Below are 15,569 nucleotides of genomic sequence, written 5' to 3' on the forward strand. Positions count from 1 at the left end.
CCTTGTTGATAGCCAGCTATGCTGTGATGGGGGGAATTGTCATACAAATAATTATTTTGCTTAAGTGTCTCCCATGGGATATCTCCAGGCAGCGTGCCATAAATAAGACAACCCTCCAGGTGCTGATGGCTCTTGAAAATCCCAATTGGGGACCCCCTAAAGAAGGGATCAAAGCATGGATGGCAGAGATCCATGAGACCACCATGTAGACTGTTCCCTGTCTCCTCCTTGTGTGATGGGCCTCAGGAGTGTTATCTCTTTGAGGGTTGGTAGTCAATGATGTGTAAGATCCTGGAAGACAGACAAACTAAGACAGGCACAATCCAGTATAGTGGGAAGCCTATGAGGTGAGGGTCAACAATGTCAAGGCAGTGGCACTCAGGCTTCCACTAGGCTGTCAAAATCTAAAAACAAAAGGGTGGATATGTAGCAGGAATGGGGGTGGGGCTGCCTCTAGGTAAACGCTGGGGGCTGCACAGCCATAAAAGCATCTCCTGCAGGAGGACCTAATTGAGGACCACCTGAGAGAACAAGGATTGCTAGTGCAAACAATTCTAGCCAATCAGGAACTACTGTTTAGAAGAGATGCTTTCTTGGGACCAATGGGGCTTCAGTGGAGTGTATTAAAGGAGCTTGCAGCAGTGCTCAGATTTCTCACCTGCTTCTGGGGTCTGTGTTGCTTACTCTGTACCATCTCACTCCCAAACCCCAAGGGCAGGTAGGGTCATGTCCAGGACAGGCAACATGCTTCAAGTTAGTTTTTTTTTTTTTTTTTCATGAAAGTCAAGAAGAGTGAGCACTACACAGTTCATACCTATCAGCAGAATGTCTGAAGTGTTGCACAACTATGAAGGGAAGTCTCAAGTGTATATATGAGTACAGAAATCCTCGCATCTTTACTTTGACAGTCTGCTCCATGTGTTTTTGTTGATGTACATACACTATACCTATAAAAATATCCTAGGGGCATGGACCAAGTTCACTGAAAAACAATTATAGGGTCATAAAACTGTATAGTCCTTGAAATCATTCAAAAAGCAGAAAATCTTCAACCAGAAGAGCTTTACTCCATTTTCTCATTTCCCATGTGTAGGCACTAAACTGATTTGGTAAAAGTATACAAACAAAAAAAAAATACAAATTCACTCATAGGAAAATAAAATCTTTACTTTTCATTAGCTAAAAGTTCAATTAATGATATATTTTCAATCACACAGTGGAAAAACTTAACAAGAGAAGTTAAATGATGTCACTCTTCAAAAACTTTTTGTATATTTTTTACTTTTGGTGCTGTTGAACATTGAACTTAGGGCCTCACATGCATGACACAAGTGCTTCTCTACTAGTTACATACAGAGCCCCTACATTTTCTTTGGGTTAAATTTTCCATTCTAATGTTTCTCAATTTAACTTTAAAAGTAAGAAAAATTATTATTTCCTACATGTGAAACCTCTTGTCACTCAATATAGACAGACGTTCACTATGTCTTCTGCAGTTTATTGGACAAAAACCCCATCCCTAATAGCTTATTGTTCTTATTTCATAAAAAGTGCAGTATACTAATTTTGTGGCAGTTTCTGTATCTCATGATCAGATGGTAGATCATCTCTTTTCAACGTAATGGCTTTTACCCCACAGAATGCCCCATCATACACAATAAACTTGATAAATTTATGCTGTAATTTTACAATATCCCATCCCTTTCAGATGACAAATGATCTGGTTACATCTTTTAACTTGACACAAACTAGAGTTACTTGAGAAGAGAGACTCTTAAGAAATCACATCCATCAGGGTGGACTCTGGGCATTTCTGTCAAGTATTTTCTTTATTAATGACTGATGTAAGAGGGCCTAGACAACTTTGGGCAGTGCCACCCCTTGGTAGGTGGTCCTAGGCTGTATAAAGGAAACTAAGCCAAAAAATCAAGCCAGCAGGTATCCATTGTCTTCCTTTGTCCCTGCTTCCAGGCTCCTACTCTAGCCCTTATCCTGGCTTCTCTTGATCAACTATAACCTATAAGATGAAATACACTCTTTTCTGACCAGGTTAGCTTTAATCATGGTATTTGATACAGAAACTAAACACAAATTAGGAAAATAACTTAGCCAATACTTAATTCAAAAGATGGAATGGAGTCATTCTTCTCAGAAACCAGTCAGACATGATCCTTTCCTAGTAATGTGACTTTATACCCTATTTTCCCAAAGGCTCTAATAAAAGGCCCTTGAGGCAGGTGTTGTATCATCAGAAAGTTGCAGATAACAATCACAAATAGCAAAGTAGATTTTGCAAGGAATCATAAATAAATGAGAACATGAATATTAAAAGTATCAAACATCTTCAACCTTTCAAATATATCATGTTTTAGCTATTCACTTTTAATTGTTCAGTAATTATCATTATTCTGTAGAATGTAACATTGAAGATTAGCCATGAAAAACAAGAGGCTGAATAATTCCTTCCATTCAACCTCTACTTTAATAGTCACTAAGTAACATCCTCAGTAAGTGCCAATTGGATGATTTTATCAATGAAGTGCATTTTTGTGTTTATAGAAGTGGGAATCATGTTGTGAAGCATATTTTCTACATGTTTGAAATGTCTTCTTAATATGATCTCTATATAAAAAACACTTGATTTAATTTTTAAGTCAAGTTCTTCCTATATATCCCAGGCAGACAGTGCTCCTACAACACCCTGAAAAGGGTGTGGTTGTTCATGCATACCACTATATCAAGTAACATATTTGAACTCATAATGGCTGTTTATCATCGACAAAATACTAATATTTTCTAAGGAATGTATTCCAGGACATTGTGCAAGAAGTGAATTATGCCTAAAGACCTTGCTGTATTCACATATGCTTCTGCCCAACATGAAGTCTCTGATGGCTTATAAGGTTGGAACTTCGACTAAAGATTTTGCCACACTCACTACACGTGTAACGTTTTTCTCCAGTATGGATTGCCTGATGGGTAGTCAAGCTTGATCGCACACTAAAGGCTTTACCACATTTACTACACTTGTAAGGTTTTTCTCCAGTGTGAGTCCTCCGGTGACTTGCTAGGTGTGAATTTTGAGTGAAGACCTTACCACATTCATTACACTTATAAGGTTTTTCTCCAGTATGGATTGCCTGATGAGTAGTGAGACTTGAGTACACACTGAAGGCTTTGCCACACTCATTACATTTGTAAGGTTTCTCCCCTGTATGGGTTCTGTGATGATTTGCAAGATGTGAATTTTGAGTAAAGACCTTGCCACATTCCAGACATTTATAGGGTTTTTGTCCAGTATGGATTACCTGATGGGTATTTAGGTTGGAATGTGAATTAAAGGCTTTCCCACACTCATTGCATCTGTAAGGTCTCTCTCCAGTGTGTATTCTCTGATGTATTGAAAGGCTTGAAGTTTGACTGAAGACCTTCCCACATTCGGTACATTTGTAAGGTTTTTCTCCTGTGTGGATTACTTGATGGGAAGTCAGGCTAGAACGCACACTAAAAGCTTTGCCACATTCGTTGCATTTGTAAGGCTTCTCTCCAGTATGAACCCTCCAATGTCTCGCAAGATTTGAAGTTTGACTGAAGAGTTTGCCACATTCTTCACATTTGTAAGGCTTCTCCCCACTGTGAACTCCACGATGACTTGCAAGATGTGAATTTTGAGTGAAGACCTTGCCACATTCATCACACTTGTAAGGTTTTTCTCCTGTATGGATTGCCTGGTGGGTAGTGAGGCTGGAATACACACTAAAGGCTTTTCCACATTCATTACACTTGTAAGGTTTCTCTCCAGTATGTATTCTCCAATGATTTGCAAGGTGTGAATTCTGAGTAAAGACCTTGCCACACTCTGAACATTTATAGGGTTTTTGTCCAGTATGGATTGCCTGATGGGTATTTAGGTTTGAATGTGAACTGAATACTTTCCCACACACATTGCACCTGTAAGGTTTCTCTCCAGTGTGAGTTCTTCGATGAATCGTAAGGCTAGAGGTTTGACTGAAGACCTTGCCACATTCATTACATTTATAAGGCTTATCTCCAGTATGGATTACCAGATGGTGAGTTAGGTTTGAGCGAACACTAAAGGCTTTGCCACAATCATTACATTTGTATGGCTTCTCACCAGTATGAATTCTTCGATGACTTTTAAGGTGTGAATTCTGAGTGAACAACTTGCCACATTCATTACATTTGTAAGGTTTTGCTCCAGTATGATGCCTCTCATGTACCAAAAGGTAAGAACGTCGATAAAAAGCCTTACCACACTCAACACATTTGTAAAGTTTCTCTCCAGTATGAATTTGCCGATGATATGCTAGAGAAGAAGTATAGCTGAAGACCTTGTCACACTCATTACATTGATAAGTTTTTTCCTTAATGGGTGCTTTCTTTCCCTTCATAAGTAGTGAAGAATACACATTATATTCATTAACAATGGGTGCTTTGTCACCACTGGTAGGAATTCTGTCAGATGACAAAATTGAAGATGCACCGCTTATGGACTTAGTTTCATTACCATCAATATTTTCTGCAGACGGAAATGGCTGCAGTTCAGGTAGATCTGAAGTGAAGCTTAACAGAAGCTGACTTTTCCTAAGCTCCTTTCCACTATCTTGATCTCTTCTATGAGTGGATTTATAATTCCTTTCATGATCTTTCCAATGAAACTCAAAATTCTGAATGTTCTGCTGGATTTCTCTGAAGGAAAAATCTTCAATGCCATTGCTTTTATATCTTTCTGACACCATTGTCTGGACTATTTCTCCTGAAATGCCACTCCCTTTTGGTAGGAAATCTTTAATTATAGATTCAGGAGCGTTAACTAGAAGATATAACAATTTTCTGATTAAGTACAGACAAGATATTCTACACTGAAAATATTTACAACAGAAATAAAATTTACTGAGTTCATTTAACAACTTTTAGAAACATAAAAGCCAAATTAATTACCATAAAACAGTGATTTTATAATTAAGAACAGAAAATTGTGTATAATTTTAATCACTAGAAGGAAGGACTCATTTCAAATAACTTATGACCAAATTATTCACATTGAGTAAAGTTACATAATCCAAGAAAAGATCATTTTTCCACCACATCATAAATGTATATATTACTGCCCAAAGGTATATGGCTACATCACAAGTGAATGGAAAAATATTAACAGTATATTCTGTATAAATGCATATACAATACCATAAAATATGATAATAAAATTTAACAACAGTTACTTTATATAATCAGTTAAGTGACAATTTTGAAATAAAAAACAATGGCAAAAAGACATGAAAATTTCACAAAAACAGTACCAGCAAAAACAATACAAGAACCTCTTCAAGACTTACCTAGACTGACTCATAAAAGGCATTTTTCAACATTAACAAGTAGTGCAAGTCTGTTATATTGCACAATACACACAGAAAACAAGCACTTATAGATCCTAATAAATATTACAAAACAACTCTAGAATTCCCTGATAAAGCAACCAGGCAAATAATCAATACATATGTTCATAAATTGCTAAATATAGGAGCTAGAGAGATGGCTGAGGGGTTCAGAATGTGTACCACTCTTACAGAGCAGCTGAGTTCTGTTTCCAGCATCCACCCACACTGGACAACTCACAGTCACCTGTACACCAACCCCGGGATCCAAAACTTTTATCTGGACTCTGAGGGCATGTGTCCTTATATGTATACATACACATATACACATGATTAAAAATAAGATAGATTGAAAATAAAATTCTGTATGTTGTAAAAAGATAACCACTTTCTTATTTTAAAAAAAGGGTTTTCTTTGAAGAAATAGCAAAAATAAATAAATAAATAAATAAATAAATAAATAAATAAATAAAAAATAGAAGAAACATGGCATTCAGCCATTCCAGTACTGTGTTTGTGTATGTATGAAATGAAGTCACTATTAGGGAGACATGAGTGCATAACCATAATTATGACAGTAAGGCTCACAATAGCCTAGATATGGAATCAGTCTTCATGTATGCCAGCAAATGGATAAATAAAATAACGTGATGGTTGGTGGTGGCACATGCCTTTAATCCTCACAATCAGAGGCAGCACCAGCTGGGTCTCTCAGTTTGAGACCAGCCTGGTCTACAGAATGAGTTCCAGGACAGCCAATGAGTTTCAGGACAGAGAAACCCTGTCATGGAAAGCAACAAACAAACAAACAAAAAATGGGGAAAAAAACAAGAAAATTATGCACGCATCTACATCTTATAATATTATTCAGTCTCGAAGAATACATGGGATCCTGTAATTCATTAGAAAAACTGGCAGAACTATAGGGCATTGTGATAAGCAAATCAACCAAACAGAAAGGAAAATATAGTATATTTCTCTTACATATGGAAAAACTTTTAAAAGTTTGAACAAAGAATTATAAAGTAGAGGAAGGCCTATCAGGGAAGGGGTAGGAGAATAAGAGGATACTGTAAAAAAAAAAAAAAATGGAGAATGAACATGATCAAAGCACAAAAGTACACATGTATGGGATGTCTTCTGTGTCTCACTAACTTAAACAAGTAATATGCTAATGATTATATTTCAAGGTCACTTTATATATAAATATCACAAAGTGATAAAACTGAAACATGGTCTCTATCTATCTATCTATCTATCTATCTATCTCTCTCTCTCTCTCTCTCTCTCTCTCTCTCTCTGTGTGTATGTATGTAACAAAGTGATAACAAGACAGAAACATATGAGCATACCAACTATTTAAAAATGCACTTATTGTTCCTGTTGCTTGTTACAACTCTAGTCTCACTCACCACTTATTAATATCCTCTACCCCTGGTGACTATCTTTCTGTTCTCTGCTGCTAGGTGAATTGAGTTAAATTTTATATATAAATGAAAGTTCATACATATGGGTAGATAGATGTACATTTATCTACATGTGTGTAACAGATAAATGGATAAGGCAAATATGTAGATATACACAATGAAGACTATGTCCCCCAAAGAATGAATTCCTGTTATCCACAGCAAAATGGACAGAACTGAAGTGAGTGTCCAAGAAAACCAAATGGGACAGTTACCTGCTGGTTTATTTTGTTTATAAAAGATCTTTCAGGCTGATAGGCATTGTAATAAATAGAGTGTTCTTTTGCAGGACACACAAAATTCATGTAAAATGCAAAAACACACACACAGAGAAAGGGGGGGTGCTGGTGATGGACATAACTGGTCTATTACATAACTTGGCTACTTGTGAACATTGTCACAACAACAATACAGACATCCCACAGAAACATCATCTGCAGATTTCAAGATCTACACTCAAAAACTCAGTTACTTGACTATACAATAACTCTTATTTTTATTATTTTCTGACGTCTCTGTAAAAAGGTCTAATCAATGAATCCTAATCTATATTCTAACCAACACATTATGAGAGTCTCCTTTTCCCCACATCCAAACCAAGGCTCAGCTTTTCCAAAGTAGCAATTTTTGCAAGTGAAGGTGATGCCTCATTTGGGTGAATATTGGCATTTCTCCAATAATAGTACTTTTGTATATCATTGCTGTTCAATAACTGTCTATTAACTTGGCTATAGCAATGTACATCTCTAATCCATCTACTGAGGAGACTGAGTAGCCTGTACAGTGCTCAGAAAAGAATAAATAAAAGAATGAGAATGCTCCCATTTTTAATGGTCCGTGGAAGATGGTAGAATACTAGCTCAGCTAGGCCCTGGGCATAACCATAGCTCCACTGCCACTGCACATGCCCACCTAAGTCCATCCCCATTTTTAAGTGCATCTGTATTATAGCACCTTTGTCAAAACTTATATAACTGTACATAAACTGAATATGGTAGCTTATGCATCTAATCCTAGCACTTGGAAGGTTAAAGCAGGAGGCTTACTCAGATTTTCTTGTCACCCTGGGGGCTACAAAGTGAGTTTTAAATCAGCCTGACCAAAAGAGTGAGACACTACCTCAAATATGCAAACCAGATTACATCTAGACAAAACTACCTGGCACCACATGAGGATAAATGGCTACATGCTAACACAAAATCTTGGGTCTCTGCGAAAAAAACACTGAAACAAATGGCTATAAGCTATTGTATATTGTCAACTGTTGTGGAAACTTAGCAGCCTGAGTAGTCATAGACCTTGTAAATAGGTAGCCTTAATGGACAGTACCAACTTAGATAAGGACAAGTGAATCATAGGCAGAGTCATAGTGACCTGTCCCCTGAACCTTTACCCAGTCGATCCCTTGTTCTGAAAGATATCTGTACTCCCCCTGAATACCTATTCTCCGGTGTTATCCTCTTCCCCACGTCCTGCCTTTTTTTGTGTTTATAACCCCTGTGTAAATAAGTAAAAATTACGATTTGATTTAAAAAAAAAAGATACACAAAATAAATGTAAAATAGTTAGTACAAAAAACAAAACAAAACAAACAAACAAACAAACAAAAAAGAATAGTGGCAGACTTCTCCCTCACTGAGACCTTGCATTTGCCATTACACAATGGGAAAGCTGCTACTCTGCCCTCTTGAGAGCTTACCTGCACTCATGGCTCTGACATATTCCTGTCCATTTGATTTTCTGGTTCTTATTGCCTCACTCCCCGCAGTCCAGCGCCCTTTGTTTTGTTCCAACTTAGAAATAGCATTCAGATTTGGAAGTGTGACTCCTGTTTATAAAAAGACAGTAAAATCAGGTACTGAGAATTTTATAGAAATTCCATACTGTGCTAATGTGAGGAGAGAACACATTACATAGAAATCTAGAAAGACACTTTACAAACTCATCACTGAATTCCTCCTTCTGGGAGCTTAATGGACAGATTACTAGTTATCTACCAAGAACTACTGACTCAAAAGCTTAGGGAGAGCAAGCAAGGACTTAGATACTTTAAACACATGCCTAGTGAGTCATGCATGGTGGCAAATGCTTACAGTTCCAGGACTAGGGAGTGTGAAGCAATCAGACTGTAAGTTCAAGGCTAGCAGACTATACAACTCAAAGAAAATAAATAAATAAATAAATAAAAATAAACCAAAAAAAGAAAAAATCTACCAAAAAGGTCTGGAACACAGCCCAGTGGTAGAATGCTTGCCTATGTAAGTCTTAGGTTTTATTCCCAATGCAGAAAGGGTGGGAAGAAAGAAGGGATAGAGGAAAGGAGAAAGATCGAAGAGTAACATGGCTCCCCAAAGGCACAGAAAGAGAATGCAAAGTTACAAAGGAAGCCATCCTTACCCAGGGAGACCAGGTTGCTATAGTTCTCCAACATAACATCTCTGTGCAAAGCCCTCTGTGCATGGTCTAGACATTCCCATTCTTCTTGAGAGAACTCTATGGCCACATCGCTGAATGTCAACTGTCCCTAAAGGGGAACAAACACATTTTACCCTATGGACACTTAGGATCTTTAAAATGAGGTGAGACACAGGGAAAACCAAAAGGATAAGCTAATTTAAAGAGAAAAAACCACCTCCATGCTGAAACATTACAAAATACATGTCTTTGTTTAGTTCTCAGATGTGTGATTCACCTGGCATCTCTGAATTATTAAGAATGGATTTGTCTCCTATGATTATGTTGACAGTTGAAATAAAGTTCTAAGGGTCCTGAGTTTTAGGAAGGTTTCTGGGAACCAAGATCACCAAGGCAGAATTAGATCTGAACTTCAGGCCTACTCCCCATCTTCTAGGGAGAGTAAAGGGGCTGAAGTTTCAAGTGAACAGCAATGACCAATGGTGTTAAGTAATCATATGTGAGTGATGGAACCTCCATAAATCCTCAAAGCACAAAGTTTAATGCTCTTTCCTCACATTCTGCTGTGGTGGAAAGTCCTACAGAATGGCTTACCCAAGGAGGGAGTGAAAGTCACAACCTATCTCCTGTAACTCACCTTTTGTGTCTTCTCTGTCTAGCCATTCATCTGTAATTTTTGGAATGTCCTTCATAATAAATGGAGAAAGGTTAAGGGTTTTGTTGAGTATTGTGGGCTGCCCTAGAAAATGAAACATAAAACTGAAGAGAGGGAGAGGAGACTATGGAACTGAGGCTTCTAGATGTTTAGTGTCAGAATGCAACAGAATTAGCTGACACTGGGCTGAGGTACACTGGAAAATTACTTGCCTGGGATATGGGAAAAACTTCATATGTGGGCTAGCCTAAGCTTTCTGTTGGATAAGAGCGTATAGGGAGAAACAGACTTTGTTTTTCCTGTGTTCCCAGATTAAGATGTATCAGAGCAATATAGTGTCTCTCTAAAGTTATTTTGCTTTTCTTTGAGATATTATGGTACGTTGCAGTGCATTCTTCATGTTTGTGAATAATAAAAATAGCAAACAAATGAAAGCCAAAATCAGGTGTGCCCCTTTCATTTACCTCCTGTTCCCACACATTCACTCTGTTCACCCAGGCATGGGGTGGGAGAGGGTGGGGACATCCTTGTAGAGATGGGATGCGAGGGGAGGTATAAGATGTGGAACAGTCAGAGGGTGGACTAGGAGGGGGATAAAATCTGGAGTGTAAAGGAAAGATTAAATAAGATTTTCAAAAAGTATCCTTAAAAGTAAAAAAAAAAAAAAATTTTTAAAAATTGCATGATCACTTGCCAGAACTGCAGCTAATAATCAAATGAAGGAAAATGTTATTGTATTTTCTTTAATTACAAGGACACATTCTCCAATGACTGAAAAATATAACCACTTTTACCCCAAATGCCAGCTTCACAAGAGTTCCCTGGGAATAGCAGGGTCTGTAGGACGTTGTTTACAGAAGCCCCTATTGTTGAGGACTCAGGCTAATTCCTATTGACAGCTCAGGAAGTAAAGTGCTTGCTTGGAAAGCATGAGGACTGAAGTTTTCATCGCCAGCATTATGTAAAAGCTGAGTGCATCTGTAAACTTGGTATTATATGGATGGAGATAGACAGATCCATGGAGCTTAACCAATTAATGAACTCCAGATTCAATGGGAGATACTGTATCAAAATAAAAGTGGTAAGCCACTGAGGAAGATGCTTGGTTTGATCTCTGACTTCCAAACACACTGACACACATGAGTAAACACTCACATGAGCATACACACAGAGATGAAAGCCCGGTGTGTATCATCATATGAGCACTCAGGAAGACAATCTGAGTTAAACAGGAAAATAATCTCTCTATAAACAAGAACAAAACAAAACCTAACCTAACCAACCAAACAAGCAAAATACACTGATATGCTTGCAGACAGGACCATAGCACAACTGTCTCCTGAGAAGCTTCATCCAGCAGTCGATGGAAACAGAGGCAGAGACCCACAACCAAATATCAGATGGAGCTTGCAGTGTCTTGGGAAAGAGTGGGAGAGAGAATTGAGTGAGCTGGAGGGGGCGAGGACACCACAAGAAGACTTACAGAGACATCCAACCTGGGACCATGGGGACTCACAGAGACTGAATCATCAACCAAAGAGCATGCAGAGGCTGGACTTAGACCCCCCCACACACACACACATTTGTAGCAGATGTACAGCTTAGTGTTCATTTGGGTCCCCTAACAATTGAAGCAGCGGCTGTCTCTGACTCTGTTGCCTGCCATGGGATCCACTTACTATAGCTGGACTGCCTGACTGTGCTTCAGTGGGAGAGGAGGTACTTAGTCCTGCTGGGACTTGATGGCACCCAAGGGGGGGGATCCAGTTCTCTGAGAAGGTGAGGTGGTAATGGGGGAAACGGGATTTGTAAAAGTGGGATTGGGTGGGGGAACCTGGGATCAGGATTAAAGTAAATAGATAAATGAAAATAAATATATAAATAAATAATAAATAAATAAATAAATAAGAGAAACAAACACACAAAAGACCCCAAAACTATAATATCTTGATGATGAAATACAACACCCTCTATCCCTCATTTCATTTTCTAGTCGTTGAGATGTTCTCTTGGAAATACTGACCATTCACTTTACTATCTGTGGTATACTGAATTAGGCAGAATATGATTCCCCATGAAGGTCTCTTTTCCCTCCATAACTCAAAAGGGATCTGTGCACATAAAGATATGACTTCCATGTGCAGCTTCTTTAACCTACATCTAGAGTGCTAACAGTTCACTTGGATATGATCCTAGACAAATCTTCCTGCCTAATAGCATAAAGGCTGCTCTTAGGATACACTCAAAGGAAGCTTCTCCCATGTCTTCTATATGACAGGATCATTGCATTATAAAATTTAGTGGCTAGGGGAAAATATGAGTAAAAGCAAGTGAACAAGTCTAGTCTATACCCAGTACAGGTCAGCAGCCTCCATGCCTAACACTTCAGAGAGGCGAGAACCAATGGGGATGCAGTGCACTTACTGTACCTGAGTGACAGCCATCCCTGGGTCATTTTATTTCCTCTTTCTTCTCCTCCTCCCAGATTCTTCTTTGTGCAACATGAGTGTTTAGAAGTCAGTCCTGAATACCAAAAGCATACAATTAAGGACATCATATGCTTGCAAGGTTATATAATAAATATTCTGAGAATGAATGAATAAATAAATAAATGAATAAATAATAAAGCATGGGTATTGTGGCATACATATACAATTGCATCACTTAAAGCAGAGGATTGTCAACCAAAGGCCTAGACAACGTAGTGATTTTCAGGCCATATGGAACTAACGGAACCTTCTCTCAAAATGGGAAAAATATAATATTCAGGGTAAATGCGATCACTTACCATCCCCTTTTGAGACAAGAACCTACTAGATAGCCTAGGCAGGCCTTGAATGCAAGATCCTGCTACCTTAGTCTCCTGAGAGCTGAGATTACAGGTGCATGGGAACCACCCCAGCAAGACACCTACTTCCTGTGTCCAGAGCCACAGCCACTGGAAGGACTTCATTCACCATGTAGAAATATGGGTGTCTGCAACCCACTATACCAACAATAAACTACTGCAGGAGGGACAACAGGAGGCAGCACTTTTCTACAGAACTTGATCCCTTCTCAGAAAGATGAGAAATACAAGGTCAGAATGCACACATGTATACATACAAACACATATAACCACATGGACAAAATAAACATAAGCAGAATATTCAGCTAACACTTCAGAAGAGGACAGCTTCCCTACTTGACATGTTGAAACTTACAGGAGACTCTTCTGAAATGGTTACCTGTTTCCTTTGTCTTGTTTCTTGTACTGAGTAAATCTAACCAAAGTATTTCCCTGAGAATATAGAGCTGACCAAGTACATTAACAGTACTTGTGATAGCAGGTTATATTCAGGACATGGGACTGGGAAGTAAAAGGGGACAGTGGTGAGAAACTGTGGCACTGGATATTATCTTCAGGAAGTGAGCAAGATATGAGTTAAAGCACATAACACAAAGTTGGTGCCTGACAGAGAGCTAGCTGTCTGAAGGAGAAAAAACATCACACATTTAGTGTGATCAGAGGCAACACATTCTATGCTAAAAAGTTAGGTGTTAAGGGGGAAAAGAATCCCACAACTCCTCTACAGTATACCACTGTCAAAGAGGGTGACACTATCTAAAACTGTCACATCAGTTCTGGCTGTATAAGGACTATAAACGGTCAGTAAACGTCTAACCTCAACAGTATTCACTCATTGAGAAAGTGTCTTAGTTATTTATTCCAGGCTATCTTAAACTCCCAATTTTCCTACCCCAGCTTTCTTCCACATGCTTGCATTACTGATCTGAGCCACCATGCCTAACACAGTATCAGTTAACACCCATCAGATTCAAGTGTTACAACTCTCTTCCATACTACTAAAATTTAAACAAAAGTTAAGGGTTTTTTTTTTCAACAACAAAAACAAGCTCAGTAATAATAACCTTACTAGTCCATCAACTTCTCTCTTATCCAGCCCTCCCCTCCCTCATTCTGCCTTATCTCATTCACACTTTCTGAAGGGACTTTGCCAGCTCCAGCATGGTGACAATGACTCTGGTAGGCCTTGCCCTTTTCCTCTCTCCGCCTTGCTAAAAACTCTTAGATTACATTGTTAAAGCTACCACCAGGGTCTATTTTCTTATTTGGCCAATCCCTTCTCCTCAGGCTTACTATGAAGGCCCAGCTTTCAAAGCATTGAAGTCTGGCAACCAAAAGGCACCTTTGGCTCACTTAATTAATATGCCAGCTTAAAATGAAACATCTTGTCCTAACACGGGAATTCTCATTTTACCTCTATAAGCCACCATTTGCCTATGGGTCACATATGTCTCCTCCTCTCTATCTAGAAGATATCCTATGTCCCACTCCTGGACAAATACTCCTTACCCCTCTCTTGTCTCTTTTCTTCCCTCTTCTTTGTTCCTTTCCCCGTTTTCTTCCTCTATCTCTTCCTGTCTTTGACCTTTATCCAGGGACCCCTGTCCCTCTAGTGTAAATAATCTTTGTGCTGAGAAGTTGGTCTTGGAAGTTCTGACCCGATACGTCTCGCCCCCTTTGGCTTCCATTTCCTGCTTTTCACTCTCTCATACTGCCCTCAACATTCTAGCAGCTTAGCTGATCTCTCCCTCTCCTCTCCACTCTTGTCCGCATCCCCAGACCCTGCTTTCTTTCTCCCTTCCACCAGGCTCAGCGGCAAGCTGCTCCTCGGCCACTGTGTCACCTGCAGCCCTCTCTAGTACCGCATCACCAGGCGCTGCCTGCACAAATGCTAGTCATGTCCCCTCTCCCACCGCAGAAGCTTCAGAATCAGTGTTCCTCCTGACTGCATCATCTCTGAGCACCCCCACCCTGGCTCCGCTGCCATCTCTCTCCCAAGTTCCTACTTCCTCAGTCTCGCAGCTCTCCGCGTCCCCGAGTGGAGCTTTGGACACAAGATGAGGATCACAGGGCAGAGGTCCGGGTTCAAAGTGCCAGCAACCGTGTAAAGGATCTGGGAAAACTCACCCAGCTACGCGAGTTTTGCAGAGCAAAACTGCTTCCGGGTCGCTGCGCAGGAGAGCGCTTGGTGTCCGCGGTTAGCTCCGGGGGAAAATTAGGCGGGACCAGAGAACAAGTGATTGACGCTAACAAGGGGCGGTACCTAGAAAGGAGGCTGGACTGAGATGGAATTTTAAGGTAATGTGGGGCACTGTGTGCTAGTGGGGCGCGGAGTAGGAAACTGTTGTTTGGAGGGGACGGTATCTAGAGAAATGTGTGCGGCTAGAGAGGTCCTGAATGCTAAGAATGGCGTGATGAGGGCTTAGAACTGATTCAGAAAATAGCATGGGGGTGGGGGGCGGCGATGACCAACTAATGGACTAGAAGGGAGGGTGGGGATGCACAGGAGGGTGGAATAGTGCTCAAGGAAAAGAGGGCTTGGGTCTGGTTCAGAGTAGGTTATGTTCTTGGTGCACAGTTCTCAGTTCCTGCTTATTCTCCCACAGGTTCCTAGCTCTAGGGAGTAGGGCTCCTGAGCAGTGTTGATAGCCATGCCTAGGTAGGAGATTCAGGGGCGATGGTGAATATGAGCAAGCATAGATTTTATTTTTAATTCATATATATATATATATATATATATAAAATGGTTATATTTTCTGTTACAAAAAAGAATTGCGTTCACAAAGGTT

General features: G+C 39.5%; 1 protein-coding gene across 2 annotated transcripts; it reads right to left on the reverse strand.

Annotated features, from left to right (window-relative positions):
• Positions 1-1,146: 1,146 nt before the first annotated feature.
• On the reverse strand, positions 1,147-14,983 carry LOC114630097 (zinc finger protein 665-like). 2 transcript variants are annotated; one of them, XM_028778175.1, is made up of 5 exons: positions 14,908-14,983; positions 12,362-12,455; positions 9,260-9,386; positions 8,562-8,690; positions 1,147-4,834 (listed from the first exon to the last, which is right to left on the reverse strand). In XM_028778175.1, the coding sequence occupies exons 2-5, from the start codon at positions 12,374-12,376 to the stop codon at positions 2,859-2,861; spliced, it is 2,247 nt and encodes a 748-aa protein (XP_028634008.1). In that variant the 5' UTR covers positions 12,377-12,455; positions 14,908-14,983; the 3' UTR covers positions 1,147-2,858. The 2 variants fall into 2 exon arrangements, with proteins under 2 accessions (XP_028634008.1, XP_028634007.1); XM_028778174.1 differs by lacking the exon at positions 14,908-14,983 and adding an exon at positions 14,787-14,897.
• Positions 14,984-15,569: the final 586 nt, after the last annotated feature.

The sequence above is a fragment of the Grammomys surdaster genome, unplaced genomic scaffold (genome assembly GCF_004785775.1).
Source record: "Grammomys surdaster isolate TR1022 unplaced genomic scaffold, NIH_TR_1.0 327, whole genome shotgun sequence".
NCBI lineage: Eukaryota > Metazoa > Chordata > Mammalia > Rodentia > Muridae > Grammomys > Grammomys surdaster.